Source organism: Ambystoma mexicanum, chromosome 5q, assembly GCF_040938575.1.
Source record: "Ambystoma mexicanum isolate Mex_15411 chromosome 5q, UKY_AmexF1_1, whole genome shotgun sequence".
Classification (NCBI taxonomy): domain Eukaryota; kingdom Metazoa; phylum Chordata; class Amphibia; order Caudata; family Ambystomatidae; genus Ambystoma; species Ambystoma mexicanum.
Window position 1 is genome coordinate 1,132,140,496 of NC_090933.1, and position 14,667 is coordinate 1,132,155,162.

The window sequence follows — 14,667 nt, forward strand, 5'->3', positions numbered from 1 at the left end:
CCAAGGTTTTTTGCCTCGCAGGAAGGCAAAGGAAGAGGGCCCAAGGTGGTCTGCTATAGTGAGAGAGGAAACACAGTGGCAAGGGTCCCAATGAGAAGGATCTCTGTCTTACTGGCATTAAGGCAGAGATTGTTGGAGGCGCACCAATCCTGAATCGTGGATAGACAGTCAGGAATGAGCAAGAGAGGAGAGGAGGATGAGGGGAGCCTGAAGGAAAGCTGAGTCATCCGCACAACACTGAAAGTTAGAGGATAAGGTAGAGATCAGGGAGGCCAAAGTGGCCAAGTAGAGGTTGAAAAACCAGCGTGAGAGGATAGAGCCCTGGGGAATGCCACAGGTAGAGAGAGGTGGCGGAGAGAATGGGACCACGATCGACCTGGGAGCGGAGTGGCGGTCCAAGTGGAAGTAGGTCAGTCACTCTAGGGTCTGATCTGTGATGCCCAGGTTCTCACAGAGTCGATTGATCAGGATGGCGATGTTGACCCTGTCGAAAGCAGAGGAAAGATGAAGGATGAGAATAGAAGGAATGCTGGAATCAAGGTTAGAGAGCAGCACAGGTGTTAAGGAGAGCAGTTTCCATGCCTCTGGCAGCTCTGAAGCCAGACTGATGGTCATGGAGACAACCAACAGATTCAGTGTGGAGAGTAAGCTGGGAGATGGCAAGCTTTTCCAAGAGTTTGCTCAGGAAAGGTGGAGATTGAGCGATAGTTTTCCAGCAGGTAGGATCAGCAGACTGCTTCTTGAGGAGTGGGTGCACAAGGGAGTGCTCAAAGGGAGAGGGGAACATTGCAGTGGCGAAAGAGTGATTACAGAAATCGGCCAAGGCTGGAGTGAGGGTGTCAATATGGGCTTTGATGGTTCTGGAGGAGCAGCGGAGCACCTGTTTGGACGACACTTTCATAGATCGGACTTGTCTAGAAACCTCGTCAGGTGTTGTCAGAGAGAAAGAGGAAAAAGGAGGAGGAGAGAAGAGATGGCCAAAATGGGCCGAGAGAGGAAGAGGACATAGAGGACAGGATGTCCTGAGATTTAGCAGAGAAATGAGAGGCCAGAGCTGTACAGAGGGCATGGGAGGGAATAGAAGAGGTATAGACCACAACAGGATTGACCAGTTCCTTGCAGATTTTAAAGAGTTTGGCCGTGTTGTTCGAGGCCATGGAGACACATGCTTTATTGTGTGCTCTCTTCTTGATGAGTGTTATTGCTTTGACTGGCATTTTGCTGAAAACAGTCTAGGCATGTCTAAATGTGGCCTGGCATTCTGTACTATAATGTTATTACGTGTTTACACTGGTCTACATTGTGCAGCCAGTTGGAAGCATTAATGTTCCTGTGCACTGTTGGTGACTTGCATGTATTGGATTGTGTTACCCTACAAAACAATTGCAAACACTCTGGCTTTATAGCCAATTTATCTCAGAAAGTGTGCTGCATATTGCATTAAAACACATATTTATATCTTTTTCCTAGTGCAGTGTGCGGCATACCCCTTCAGCAGCACGTTCATGCGTATTGTGCAAGCGTGACAGTCTAGGCCGGCCCAGAGTGTGGCGCAACCCGTGATTTGTTGCCGAGTTGGGGGGCCCCCTCAGCATGGCTCGCAGGGGGGCCCCCACATTTTGTGTTACGCCACTGCCTTCTACTCAAGTTTCTGCTCTCTGTAACCCACGAGCATTTACCATGCACTATAAATTCTGTCTGACTATCGTTTTGATGAACTAACCAACTGATTCCATGCAAATGCGCTCTGGATTCTGTAACCCACGAGCAGTTCTTGGTACCTGTAACTAAGTCACATGCTTGCAACAGTGTCTCGATGCCTTTGGGCTGCAGTGCGCTTCATAAATGCAAAAATACAAATAAAATAGGCACTTACTCTGCCTGTGCAGATTTGTATCGTTCAGAATTTCAAGTGCTCTGAATGACTGTTGTTTGTTGCATTAGTTCCCACCCTCCTTCAGCGTTTTGAAACACTTGCTTTGTGTATAGGTGCTTTACAAATAAACATTACCATACCATCTTCTTCAAGCTCTGGAGCCCAAGGAAAAAAAATCTATTGAACTTCTCCTGTTTGGAAACATGGCAGGGGGTTGTCCAATGCATGACAGGATCATTTGTGGCCCAGCCATGCTCCATTTTGTAGGCAGAACAGCAGTGATATGAACCACGGCTATCCCAATTTCATTTGTAGCCTTCAGGCAGCGATTGAAATGTGTTTTTCCTTTCTAGTATGCCACTGTGTAGAGCTTGGCCAATGCATCTTTGGCACTTCTGCCCTGCCCCCTAAAATGCACAGATCAGCTTTGTATAAGGTGACCTGAACATTTCCAAAACTAGCGCAATTATAAACAAGGGCATCCTCAAAACTTTTTTTTAATTTGTGTTAATTTTTGACAGTTTGACCCCTGGCCTCCTCCCCTCACTCCCATCCACTGACTTCTGCAGACAGCTCCTAATTTTAACTTTCTCACTTTGCTTCTGTAAAATCCTTTCTCTCCCTCTCTCTGACCCTCTGCTGTTCTCTCGTGCTCCCTCTGCATGCCTGACACACCAGAACCGTGATAATGTTGGTGGTTCCAAAGTCTTATCACAAAAAGAGAAAAAAACCTGAAGCCAGAATTGGAAACGCTTACCTTGCTGGCCAACTGAAGATGTGAAACAGGTCAACTCAATCTCTACTCCCTCAAATCAAGTGTGTGATCTTGTTTTCCGACTACACCACAAGATGAACTGAACAATCCTTCATCAAAAGACCCTGAAGGCCACAATACAGACAAACTCATGGGTGCCTTTCCTCAACAGTGGGCACACCATCAATAATGCCAACCTGCTTTAGATCTCCAGGAGCAGAAACATTAAAGATGTAAGAATTAGCACACCATCAGAAATTTCTTAGAGAAAGAACTGAGACTCTGTCTATCCGCACTTTAGATTATTTTGTTTTCTCTTTCCCATGGACAATACTTAATCTGTAATATCAAATGCATATTGGGGTGCCAGAATATTTGGTGAAAGACTGCCGCAAAGGAAGAACTATCATCTAGAACTGAGGCCACCTCAGTCATCAGTCACACATACCAGACCAACGCAGGACCACACATATTCTCAATCTGTAAACGTAGCTTTAAGTGTATGATCCAAACAATGTGACCTAAACATACATTTGACTACACAGAAATCAAAAAACTACTACATTTTACAGGGCTTCATTTTGAATCCATCTACAGAAGAATGGATTGTTATTGTCCAGAACCACACTGCTGTGCTTACATGTGTCTAGAAATGACATACACACTTCACAGACGCCCTGGAATCTTTTCATTGGATACCACTAAAGGAACACCCCCAGTTCATTGCAAGACATTTGTGCCTCTCCAAACACTTTCTGCAATACCAACCATCGAAGAATCTGTGATCAACTTCCTAGAAAGTCTATCTGTCTGCCCATGCAGATGCTACACGTTTGGCAGTAGGTCACTACACAGGCAGGGGCCATCCCAATGGAATGTCCTTCCACTAACCTGACAGAGGAAGATTACTTTCTAAGATTCCAGTAAAGTTTTCAAGATACGTCTTTTGTGGATCACCTGTGGCTCAGGCATTCCTTCATTTTGAAAATCAACAATCTGCACTCATCGCATCTTCGTCGCTCTTCATTAGTCTAATGAATAAATCCAGCTAATTTCCATCTTTCTTCAGGAATGAAAAGTCATCAAAGCGCAACATTTGTATATATAACATATCTGCACTTCGTTGTATGATTCTTGACTTTTTTAGTTTTCTGGGCTGGGATCTAAGTTATTTCTGAAAGTGAGCATCAAATATTCAGTAGTATCTCATAGAACAGGCTCTGTTCCTTTTCCTGCTCCATTCACCCCTTTATGCTTTGATGTAGCTTCAATTTGTTGTGTAGCTCATCCCAAAAATCCCAAACAAAGGTACCCTTCACTAACTGGTTTCTCACAGTTGCAGGAATTTGTATTTATATTTTAGTATTTGTATTTGTATTTATTTGTTTATATAGTGCTTTCATCCAAAGCGCTTAACATTATAACGACAGAGTACATAGAACATTATAACAGTAGAAGCAATAAACAATCATGAATCGAACCAGTAAAACAGTAGGTAGAGCAATTAATCTGTGTTATATTTGTAGAATGTTGATATTTGTAAAGCTTTTGATCTGGCCCACCCGTGTGTGACTCGCAGCAGCAAGCAATGTCACGCTGGTCTCCCAGCCACTTCACTTAGATGTACCTTTTCTTGTTTTTTTCAACATGAAAAAATTGTAACAGGACCCTGATGGTGAAGAGGAACAAATGTAACACAGGGCCCAGTGAGGTCCTATTGCTGCCAAGAGAAGGCAGTGTGACTGTGAAAATCTATGGGCTGCTCCCAATCACGTTTTAATAAATAAATCACTGAAACTTAGGCCCAAGGCCCCGTAGATGTGTATTCCATAACCTATGAAACAGATACATCACCAGATGCAGTTCCCATCATCCACTATAACCAAATAAAATAAAATAGGAAAATGATAAAACCTGACATCAGTTAATAAAGCGAAGGCATTTACTCCAAAGACCATTAAACTACTTTGCTTGCTGTCCCTTAGAGAGGCTCAGCTTCACCTCACTGAAGAGGCCTAACAAAGCCGAAACACACGTCTGGATTTGCTGATGGTTCAGAGGAGAATTGCCTAGCATTTCGGTCCTGGACTGCCGTTATCGGTGGGTCGAGACGGATATGCAAATAGTTTTCTCCACTGTGAAGGGTTCAGTGAGCTAAAACGTGGTTGTAGACCCTCCTGAGTGGGAGAAATTCAATAGAATAGGGTATTTGACCCATATTTGTCTCAGTGGAGTTTCCACACCCTTGTATAATTTGTAAAACCTAAGCAACCCAGGGTAATTTAGACGTGGACCCCTTTCTCACTGTGTCTTAGAGAGTCTCAGCTTCACCTCACTGAGGAGGCCCACTAAGGTTTGCTGAGGGTACTCTTGTTCAGAGGACAATTGCCTAGCACGTTGGTGCTGGACTAGCCTTGTCGGTGGGACCATACTGATATGCAAATGGATATTTCTCCTCTGTGAAAGCTCCAGTGAGCTAAAACGTGGTTGTTGACCCTTCGGAGAGGGAGAAATTCCATAGAACAGGGTATTTGACCCATGGTCATTCTCATTAGAGAGGCTCTCACACCCTTGTTTCATTAACCTACAGAGAACTGAATTCCTTTGGATTGATCATACAATGAATCGGCGCCCCGGTAATTTCTTTGCCTAACAACATTCCTGCATTTTACTTCATTCCACACTACTGAACAATTGTTACACTGGTTATGAGCAACTGTTTACTTAGTGCCTACCCATGGACTATGCTCCCCCACTCTTTTTGTCAAGCATTGCTCAGATAACATACCATGCCAAGACATGTGAGCTCTCCTGAGGCATTCCTAATGTTCTATATCAGTCTCTTTCAATGTTAGAGAATATCCCTCCACATCAAATTCATATGAGTCTCATTCTCTGTTTTCATCCCAGTTGAATTGAAAAATCCGTTTTTACCCTATAATGGAGGCCCATTGAGTTGTAGATGCCCAATTAAAATCAAGAAAATGCTATGACGTGATCTCTTTCCTATTCATGTTGTTGTACATAGATGAACAATTTCTAAAATATATGCTGAACATAGAATTGAGCCTTCATTGTTGAAGAGAGTTACAGTTACAGGTGGGAGGATAGCTCAGGGGCAACGTATTTGCCTCGGAAGCATGACAACGCAGAGCGTGTTCAAATCCCGTTCCCGTGCTTACGTGTTGGTCTCTGGCATGAAGCGTGATACAAAAGCTATATTTATTTATTTGTACTTCTCTCCTGCCAAAATACCAGGAATTGGCCACTCTCCTTGCTGATTCTCAGATGGACAGACAATCCTAATTTTCATTCTTAAACTCACCGCTTTTTGAACTCTGTAACTCCCCCATGCCCCGCCCCATGAAGTGCCTGGATGGTCAGTGCGGCCCTCCTTGGCCCCTTTGATGGACTCTTTTGGGGGGTGCAGTGTGTGTGTGTTTGTGTGTGTAGGTGATGAATAGCTATTTTCCTGTAGGAATACAGAGATGATCAGTTGCTTTCATAAAGGTGAAAGAGGCACATAATGAATGATATACCTCCTTCGCCACTTAAGGCGCTATTGGCTGCCAGTAGGCTATACAATAAAATAAATGCTCAATCAATGTTCTATAAAAAATAAGCCCTTAATTCAACTAAAAGGACAGACAAACTATGAGCAACACTCACAACCCACCCCCTTACTGAGATACACAGGGATTTCTGACTTTGGAAGAAAAGGGCCATCTAGGTACTGAAGGACAGAGGCCTACAGACAAATAGTTTTGAAAAAAGTGAAGCCAAGTTAATAAATGTGTCTTTAAGGCATAGAATGGGGCATTACATGTCTCTAAGGCATGCAGGATAAGGCAGGGGCACAGAACAACTGATGTATACATTTTCATCTTCTTTTAAGATCTCAATAGCGTTGAGCCTCATTGCGGTGCCCTTTCCAATGCTTTGAGTACTTTTCAATGAGTTGGATCAACAGGATTCAGCAATGCAGTGTGGTTCGACAAAACGCGACAGCATCAGGATCAGAGAAGCTTGTGACATGCAAGTGTTGTGCAAGTCGGCATAGCTCAAAGACTCAATGGGTTCTCAATCAGAGAAAACTGGAGGTTTGGCATCAGCGCTTTATAATATTGACTTGGGACAAAGTGTCGATCAGGGGGTATATTTGACTTGATGTCTGTATTGCCGTCTTGGCAGTGGCTTGAAGGAGATCAAAATGCTTGAACCAACTCAAGGTTTTAGAGAGTGTCAAAGGCAGCTCCGTTTGGTGTTTGTAGTGGCTCAAGAAAGTCGAAAGAAGCTTCTTATGATACTTGCAGCACTGGGGGACTGTGCATTGGATCAAAGAGGAAACAATGAGTCTGCCTCCTGCTTTTCCAAGCCCAAAGGTACCAGGGACACTTGTAGGATTGCCACGTATGAAGGCAAGTGTCCTAAAACCGATTCAATTAAGGGAGGGGCCTCACCCCATTACATGACCACGTTGCCACAGAGGATTGGTTTACTTCAAGCCTTCTGTAAGGGGTCAATTCTGTCTGTTGCGACTAGGGTTTTCCCTTGTGATGTCATCTCCTGGAGTTCCTTGTTTGTAAGAAGTTAGAGTTCCCAGGAAGAAAAGACGGCTTGGGCATATTCAAGATAGTAGGGTCCTTCACCTGTGTAGCTCCTTTCCCAGATACAGTGTACTTCCCCATCTTTCCTGTCTGCCTCAGATTAAGGGGACTCGGGTAATGTTCTCCCTGGTGTGACTTCTGTATCATGATGCAGGGGTCTGCTTTGAATCTCCCAGCTCCTTTCCCACTCCATGGGATGTCTGTCCTGTTACTCTGTAGCTGCCATGTGGCAAGTCACATTGCATTTGCTGGTGTGTCAGTAGGCAAGGATCAGCAGAGTACGTGTGTGTTCATTATACTTTTCATCATGGAACATGACAAAGTAAAGGCTCTTTAGCGGAGCACACTTTCTGGGAGAGAAACCCATGCATAGCAACAAACAACATCTGAGTATTGCAAACCCTTGCAGATGGTGTTTGTATGCCAACCTCTGGGTGACATAAACACATAAACACATACACAAAGGCTAATTGTCTATGTGAATAATGTGATGAATTGACGTCTGCCCTGCAGAAGTAAAAAGGTGAGTCAATGTTAAAGCACCTACTCAGCCCTCACACTTCTAAAAACTAAAAGTGAGCCCAATCATAAAGTTAAACAGGCACAGATAAGAGATATACCTCCTTCGCCTTTTGCAGTAACGTGGGGTGAGTGTAGGCTTCACTCTCAAAAGGGGTGTGAACGTGAAACAGAAAGAACCTCAGTCCAAAACAAAAGAATGTTCCATAAAGTTATACACATATAAATATACTTTAATTAAACCCACAATATGCAATAATAACTAACATTGAAAATACTACACAATCCCAACTCTGTAGAAAACACAGATAATATGAAAGATATCAACATTAAGGACACATGGTAATGAGACTGGGGGAGAAAAAAGGACATATTCTTGAGTTGCAAAAAGGGATCAATATGACGAAAGGGCATAGCTGCGGTTCAAAGTTCGGTGAGTGCCAAAGGCAGCTCTGGAGGGTCCTGTTGGTTCAAATTGTATCAAACATGCTAAAATCCTGGCTTGCAGCAGTTTGATGGTGAAATTACAGGACTCCTAGCTGTCTTGGCTATCAGGAGCTGTGAGTCTCACCCCAGGCTCTCAGGGGCAAGAGTAGTCCTTTTTGTGGGCTCCTAAACATGGGGAAGGCTGTCTTACACCTGCAGGAGTCCTTCAGCACGGTGAGGTCCTGGGTACCAGTGTGGCTGTCAGCAAGGGCGATCTTGCTCGAGCAGCAGGTCACCCCAATCTGCCCTGGGTATGGTTAGGGGGGAAGAGCTTGCCTGTGCCTTTGACTACCTGTCTTCACCTCACAACTGGAGGACTTTGGAAAGGACTACTCACCCAACTGGGTCCATACAAACTCCTCTTCAAGGGCTGATGTCCAGAGATGAATCAAGGAAGTTGTGGGAGTCCCCTTCTTTTAAAGGTAAAAATCCAGAGGTGATTGGACAAAGGCAAGGCTGCTTTAAGGGTCCAATCCCTGTTCTTGGAACAGGTGTAATTTGTCTTCTGACATCATGTTCAAGGTGTCTTGTGTTAAAGGGAGTGGAGGGGACAGGAAGGAAGAAAGGTGTAGAGAGAACACAAGATGTTGCAACCTTCCTTTAGCTGGTCAGTGCTCAATCTGCCTAAACTAACCCCTGCCCCGCCAATAGCATAAACGGTATTTTTGGTATGCAGCACCCTGATGTGAGGTTAGTGAAGGTTGTGCACTTTGATTTGTGTCCCCAGGACACCTTCCTGTGGAGTGGCTCTCTCACTGGAAAGTGTATTACTTGCTCTCATGAAGGATAAAAAAGAGGCAACACCCAAGGCTACAAGCTAGGTGGAAGCATCAGAGACAGACTGGCTGGGGAATACACATAAACCTCCTACAGCTGAGTCTAGCTCTCAAGGCCATCACATGTTTGATATAAATTTGATTTGGCATGGATAATTATAAGATATACTATCCACCATACCTTAACCTCAAGTATGCCAAATATTTGCAGTGTAACATGCCTACAAGATAGCATTTTCATAGTTATATCATTTTTGGAACAGAGGTGCATATCGTAAATGCATCCCCTCCTCTGTAGTGACTGGGTTGTCACTGCAGCTGTCAAGAGGGCACCTGTGATCTGGAGCTGCTCTGTGCCACTGGAGAGCAGGTGCTGTAAATCAGGCTTATGATTCAGTAGGGCACAGGTGTACACTATGGTTTTGGCATGGATTTTAAAAAAGGAAGACCCGACTGGCAGGTTAATCATTTTGGGATGGAATTAATGGCATAATTGTATTCATTAATACAAATCAAAACATTCAGGGCACCTTCACCCTTGCCAGATGGCAATTCCTTGCAAATGGTTGTTTAATATGTACAATGCTCACGTGCAATCAGTTTCCCTAATTTGCCTGAGGCTAACCCCATGCATATGTGGGAACACTTTCTAGAATGAGGCGCCTCCAAAGGTTGAGGTTACACATTCAGTATGAAAAAGTATAAGGAGAGAATGGTAACAGCAATATCTCAGTAGCATCTCCTCTGATAAAAGATGAGACTCCGAATTTGAAAATAATCTTTTCAGGTGCATCACACCTAGATGGGTAGAACACCTGTTCTCATCATCCATTTACTGCACACTAACACATTCTGCAGCAATAAGCAAACAGAAGGCTGACAATCTTTAAAAGCAGCATGTACTCCCGCAAACCATAGGATCCTGCCTAGACTGTCAGTCGTACGTATTTCCAGCGTTGGATACGTCCTAATACGAGCAATGCTTCACTATTTCAAACCTTGACATCTTATCATTTTACCAGCCATCACTACATTTATGCAGGCCCTTAGCCTCCATTTTTTGCCCCCTCATTTGACACCTATTCAATAAATGATGTAGCCGGTGAGGTTCTTCTTTAGCACCCCCTATCAAGGAGAACAGACCCTTGTGCCAGAACTATGCCATCAAAGAATATATGTTGTTGTATGAAAATAACGAACAAAATGCCAAGTTCTCATCGACTGAGCATTTGGCAATTGATGCAGTTGATGAAAATGTTGAATGCCAGAATGGCGACCAAGAGGAGCAGGGGTTGCGGGGGTGCCCCCTACTCCCCTGGTTCACTAAAATGGGTTTGGTTGTTGCAGCGGTGTTCCCCGCTTCCATATGAAAGAATGAGATGGGAAATAAAGTTTCGAAGAAAAAAAGGAATCAAAAGGACCCCACATTTTAGGGATAGGAAACTTCCATTGCAGGGAGACCGGTGAATCGATGTTGTGGAGTGAGGGTAAGTAAGCAGGGGAATAGGTAAGTAGGGTAGAAGGGGTAGTGGGTAGATGGAAATGGGGACAGGGTGACCTACGTGAACACTGCGCGCCGCTGTTTTTGGATTCGCAATAGCAGGGAGCACAGTGATCACGTAGACCCGAATACATGGTACTCCACAATGACACCCCTTACCCTACACCCTCTATGCCAATATCTTTGCCTAAAGCGCCACCCATGAAGCACAGTTAAAAAACATTTGTTTTAGTTATTGCAAGAGACTCATGCCGAGCCGCTCGTAGGCACAGTGTTATTTCATGAGAAAGTTCTGTACAACCCTCCCAGCTAATATTCTGCATCCTAACAATAATCCATGTGGGCTCAATAGATCACCCATGATTCCAAAGGATCCCTTGCAATACCATGGGATCTTTCTGAAACAGTTCAAATGCAAGTCTTCCCTGCTGTAGAAAGCATTTTCACAAGGGCTGATAAAGTCAGACAAGAACAGTTACCGTGTAACACAATGGGCCTCATTACGACTCAGGCGCTAATGGGTTAACGGCGCCATAAAAGGCTGCGGCGCCGTTAACCTATTAGCGCCTAATTATGAGGTCCCTTTGCGGGACCCGACCTTAACAGCTGGGGGGTCATTATGACCCTGGCATTAAAGGTTTAACGGCGCCGTAAAAGGTGTCGGCGCCGTTAAATCCTTAACGCCTGATTACGAGGTCCCTTTACGGGACCCGACCTTAACGGCTGGTTTTACCAGCCTTTAAAGTAGGGTGCCGCAAAGGGACCTCGGTAGTAATTACGGTACTGCAATTTGCGGTACCGTACTTAGCGCCTTCCCCAGTCCCATTGAGCCCTATGGGGCAAAAATGGGAATGGGGAGGGGCCATGGAGGAAGGGGGAATTACTGACCCGCCAACCTTGTAATGGGGTGGTAATTCCCCATTTCGCCATGGCGGACTCCGGCATGGACCATGGTGCTAATAGCAACATGGTCTTCCGCCAGAGTCGTAATGAGGCTAAATCTATTTAACCCCTTAAGTGCCAAGGACGAGTATGCACGTCCTTTTTGCATAGACTTGCATAATAGCCTGGCAGTTAGAGGCAAAGGCTCTCGCCACCCTCATGCTCACCATAAGAAGCACAGCATAGGTGTCAATATACTCTAAGCAGTGTGCTTACTTCTCTGTGAAAAGAAAAGTACTGCATGTCCTTAATTATTATGGATGTTTAGCAGAATTGGTGAGGTGCACCAAATTCAGATTTCTCGGGCCCTAATACGTCTCTCAGGTGGAGTCATCAAATGGCTCACGAGTAAAGCACTGGCCTCTGACTTGAGGGCGACTTGCACGTTGACACCAGGGGAAGGACCGACCTTGCCTTCTGTTCTTCGGAGGTCGACACATTGAGCACCAGTGAAAATAGCGGAATAATGACGGCTCCAGGGCTTGGAGTCTTTAGGAATGTGGCACGAGGCGTTATATATAGCAACATACATTATTATCATTTCAGGAAGAGGAAGAGTGTACTGAGTTCAGCCAGCAGAGGGCTCTCCTCTGGCGCCGGTCTATTGAACATTACCTGTCACCGGAGCCAGGCAGAGGGAGGTGTCCAGGCCTTTCATGGAAGAGTTCATGGGAGCATGGACGAAACACTCAATGGCCGCTTTGTCACAGCTACACAGGAGCTTCTCACAAGGATCCTCAGACACTAGAAGAAACACAAAGGGCCATTTAAATATTTGATTTCTCCACCTGTTGCTTTCTCGACTTCTGTGAGTCCTGACCTCAGAGTGTACCTTTCTGAGATCTGCTTGTTCAATGGATCTAAGTGGGTGCACACAGGAAAGTATATATGCAGGTGGTGCAAGGTAATATGTGCCATATGCTGTAAGGCTATTGCAAGTCACCAAGGAGTTCCTTGACTAAATAGAGACACAGCCATTGATCTCTGAGATGGATCGAAGTCTGTTTGTTTTCTTATAATATGTAGTCACACTGACATCCCCTTCATAAGGTATGGGGTGATTCACAAAGAAAACATGTGGGCACACAAAGGATGAAAGGAGCAATGTGCAACTATCTGCATTTGGCTTGCTTTAATGGGTGTGATTGACACAAACACAAAAAGACTCCCAGACACAGATCCCTGGGAGTACAATTTAACATGCAAATGTATTTAATAGATGAAAAAATTATATTTTAGTGCAGTATGCCCATTTTTTTTTAAAATGAAGCATTTAAAAATAGTGCAGATGATGCAATGTTTTAAAGGCCTAATTTTCGGAAATGTGCAGGTCACCTAATTCTCAAAGTGAAACTGTGCATTTCAAGGTGGTTGTGTTGCAGTGCAAATGTTGTGCAGGCCAGCCCCCTTGAATACATTCGTGCCAGGAGAATGTATTATAGTCTCCCAACACCCATGTGAGATAATAATGTGAGTGTACGAAATGCAAGTTAGACAGCAGTGACTTATCAGTCTTTCTGACATCTGTGCAGAGCCTGCTGATGCAGGTTCGAATCCTGGCAGGGCCAACTCAGCCTTTCATCCTTCTGAGCGCAATTAATTAATTACTATGCAGTGGGATGATAATAACTGTTATTGCAGCACTCAGATACCTGCAGGTTTGTAGCGCTATATAAAAACGAGTTATTATTATTATGCATGACAAGGTCAGGAGAGAACCTGTAATGTAATGCGCATCCCCTTTGGCCTGTTTCAAACAGGAGCAAGGGGATGTCTTAGTTTTCACGCATCTTAAAGCACATCATATAGAAGAATTCGAGATGAGCTTTAACATGTGTAGACACGCCCCCTCATTTGTGCAAATGCGCAACCGCGTGAAAAGGGGCATCAGGAGGTATACATCCAGGATACAATCGTTCTCATGCCCTGGTGGAGTTGAATGCCTCTTTTCCGGCACAAGGGATGCGCCAGTCATCTTGTCCCTTGCTCTAGAAATAGCTTTGAGAATCTGCCCCAGGGTTCTGAAAGTGGTGTGGAGCATTGGGGTCAGGGAGCCACTTTCAGAGAAGAATGCTTAATGATGTTACATTCGTTTCTCCCGATTTGCCTCTTTCTCAAATATGACGCACACCAGGTGGTAAAAGGGGCTGATTCTGTGTTCAGAGGTGTCACCCTCATGTCCATTGCCTGGCCACTGTCACGTATCCAGATGCACCAAATTTGCATGTGCAAAGGGGGTGTTAATGGGGGCACACCCCCCAACGGCTCACAATGTCTCAGACGTGCACATGTGCAAATTGTGCAATCCTGGCTCAATAAGCACACAGCCATTTTCGATGCAACTAGTTACACATTGGCCCTCATTAGGACCCTGGCGGAGTGGGTTTCCGCCAGCGCTAATCGCGGCGGACCCATCCGCCGTACTACGAGTTCCCTTAGCGCCATGGAGGTTTTCTCCGCCTGGTTTTTCCGGGCGGAGAAAACCATGGCGCTAAGGGACCTCGTTGTTAATTACGCCGCCGTACTTTACGGCGGCGTAATTAACTCCTTCCCCACTCCCATTATACCCTATGGGGCAAGAATGGGAATGGGGAAGGGCAAAATGGGGATTGGGGATTTACCGCTCCGCCAAGGTCGGCATGGGGTGGTAAATCCGCCAACCCCCATGGCGCTATCGACGGCTTTCCGCCGTGCTTCGCGGTGCATTTAGCACCGCGAAATCCGCCAGGGTCGTAATGAGGGCCTGTCTCTTTTGCTGCGTGTGAATCAGCTGTACTTTGTCCACTTGCAATTTGCAGTCACACATCCACCCGTACCTTCAAATGTTTTATACATCGGTTGCTTAGTCCCTTGTTCGCTCTAATGCTAGAGATTTTCTAGTTTTTTCCAAATATGTTTTGACCAAGTTTTTCTATACACTACATAAAAAAGAAAAAAAAGAACAAAAACACATACAAGCATAAGGCGTTACTCCCTGTAATACATGCACTACATAATTGTGTGTAGAAAAATGAAGACAATGAATACTTTCATAAGCCTATATAACACCTTTTCGATACAATGATATTGCAAGGCAACACATCACATAAAGAGATTCAGTGTAACAGCATACCCAAGTCCAAATGTATTTGTTCTTTGCTCCCAGTATGAACGAAGTTCTGCCAATATTGCCATAGGTCGGTGTTGAGGCCGGAGTAAGCTGCACA

General features: G+C 44.7%; 1 protein-coding gene across 1 annotated transcript in view; it reads right to left on the reverse strand.

Annotated features, from left to right (window-relative positions):
- OC90 (otoconin 90) overlaps positions 1-14,667 on the reverse strand; it is an 885,360-nt gene that overhangs the window by 557,376 nt on the left and 313,317 nt on the right. Inside the window, exon 7 of the mRNA XM_069621643.1 lies at positions 12,077-12,205. Coding sequence (XP_069477744.1) covers positions 12,077-12,205 — 129 coding nt within the window. The remainder of the gene's footprint in view (positions 1-12,076; positions 12,206-14,667) is intronic.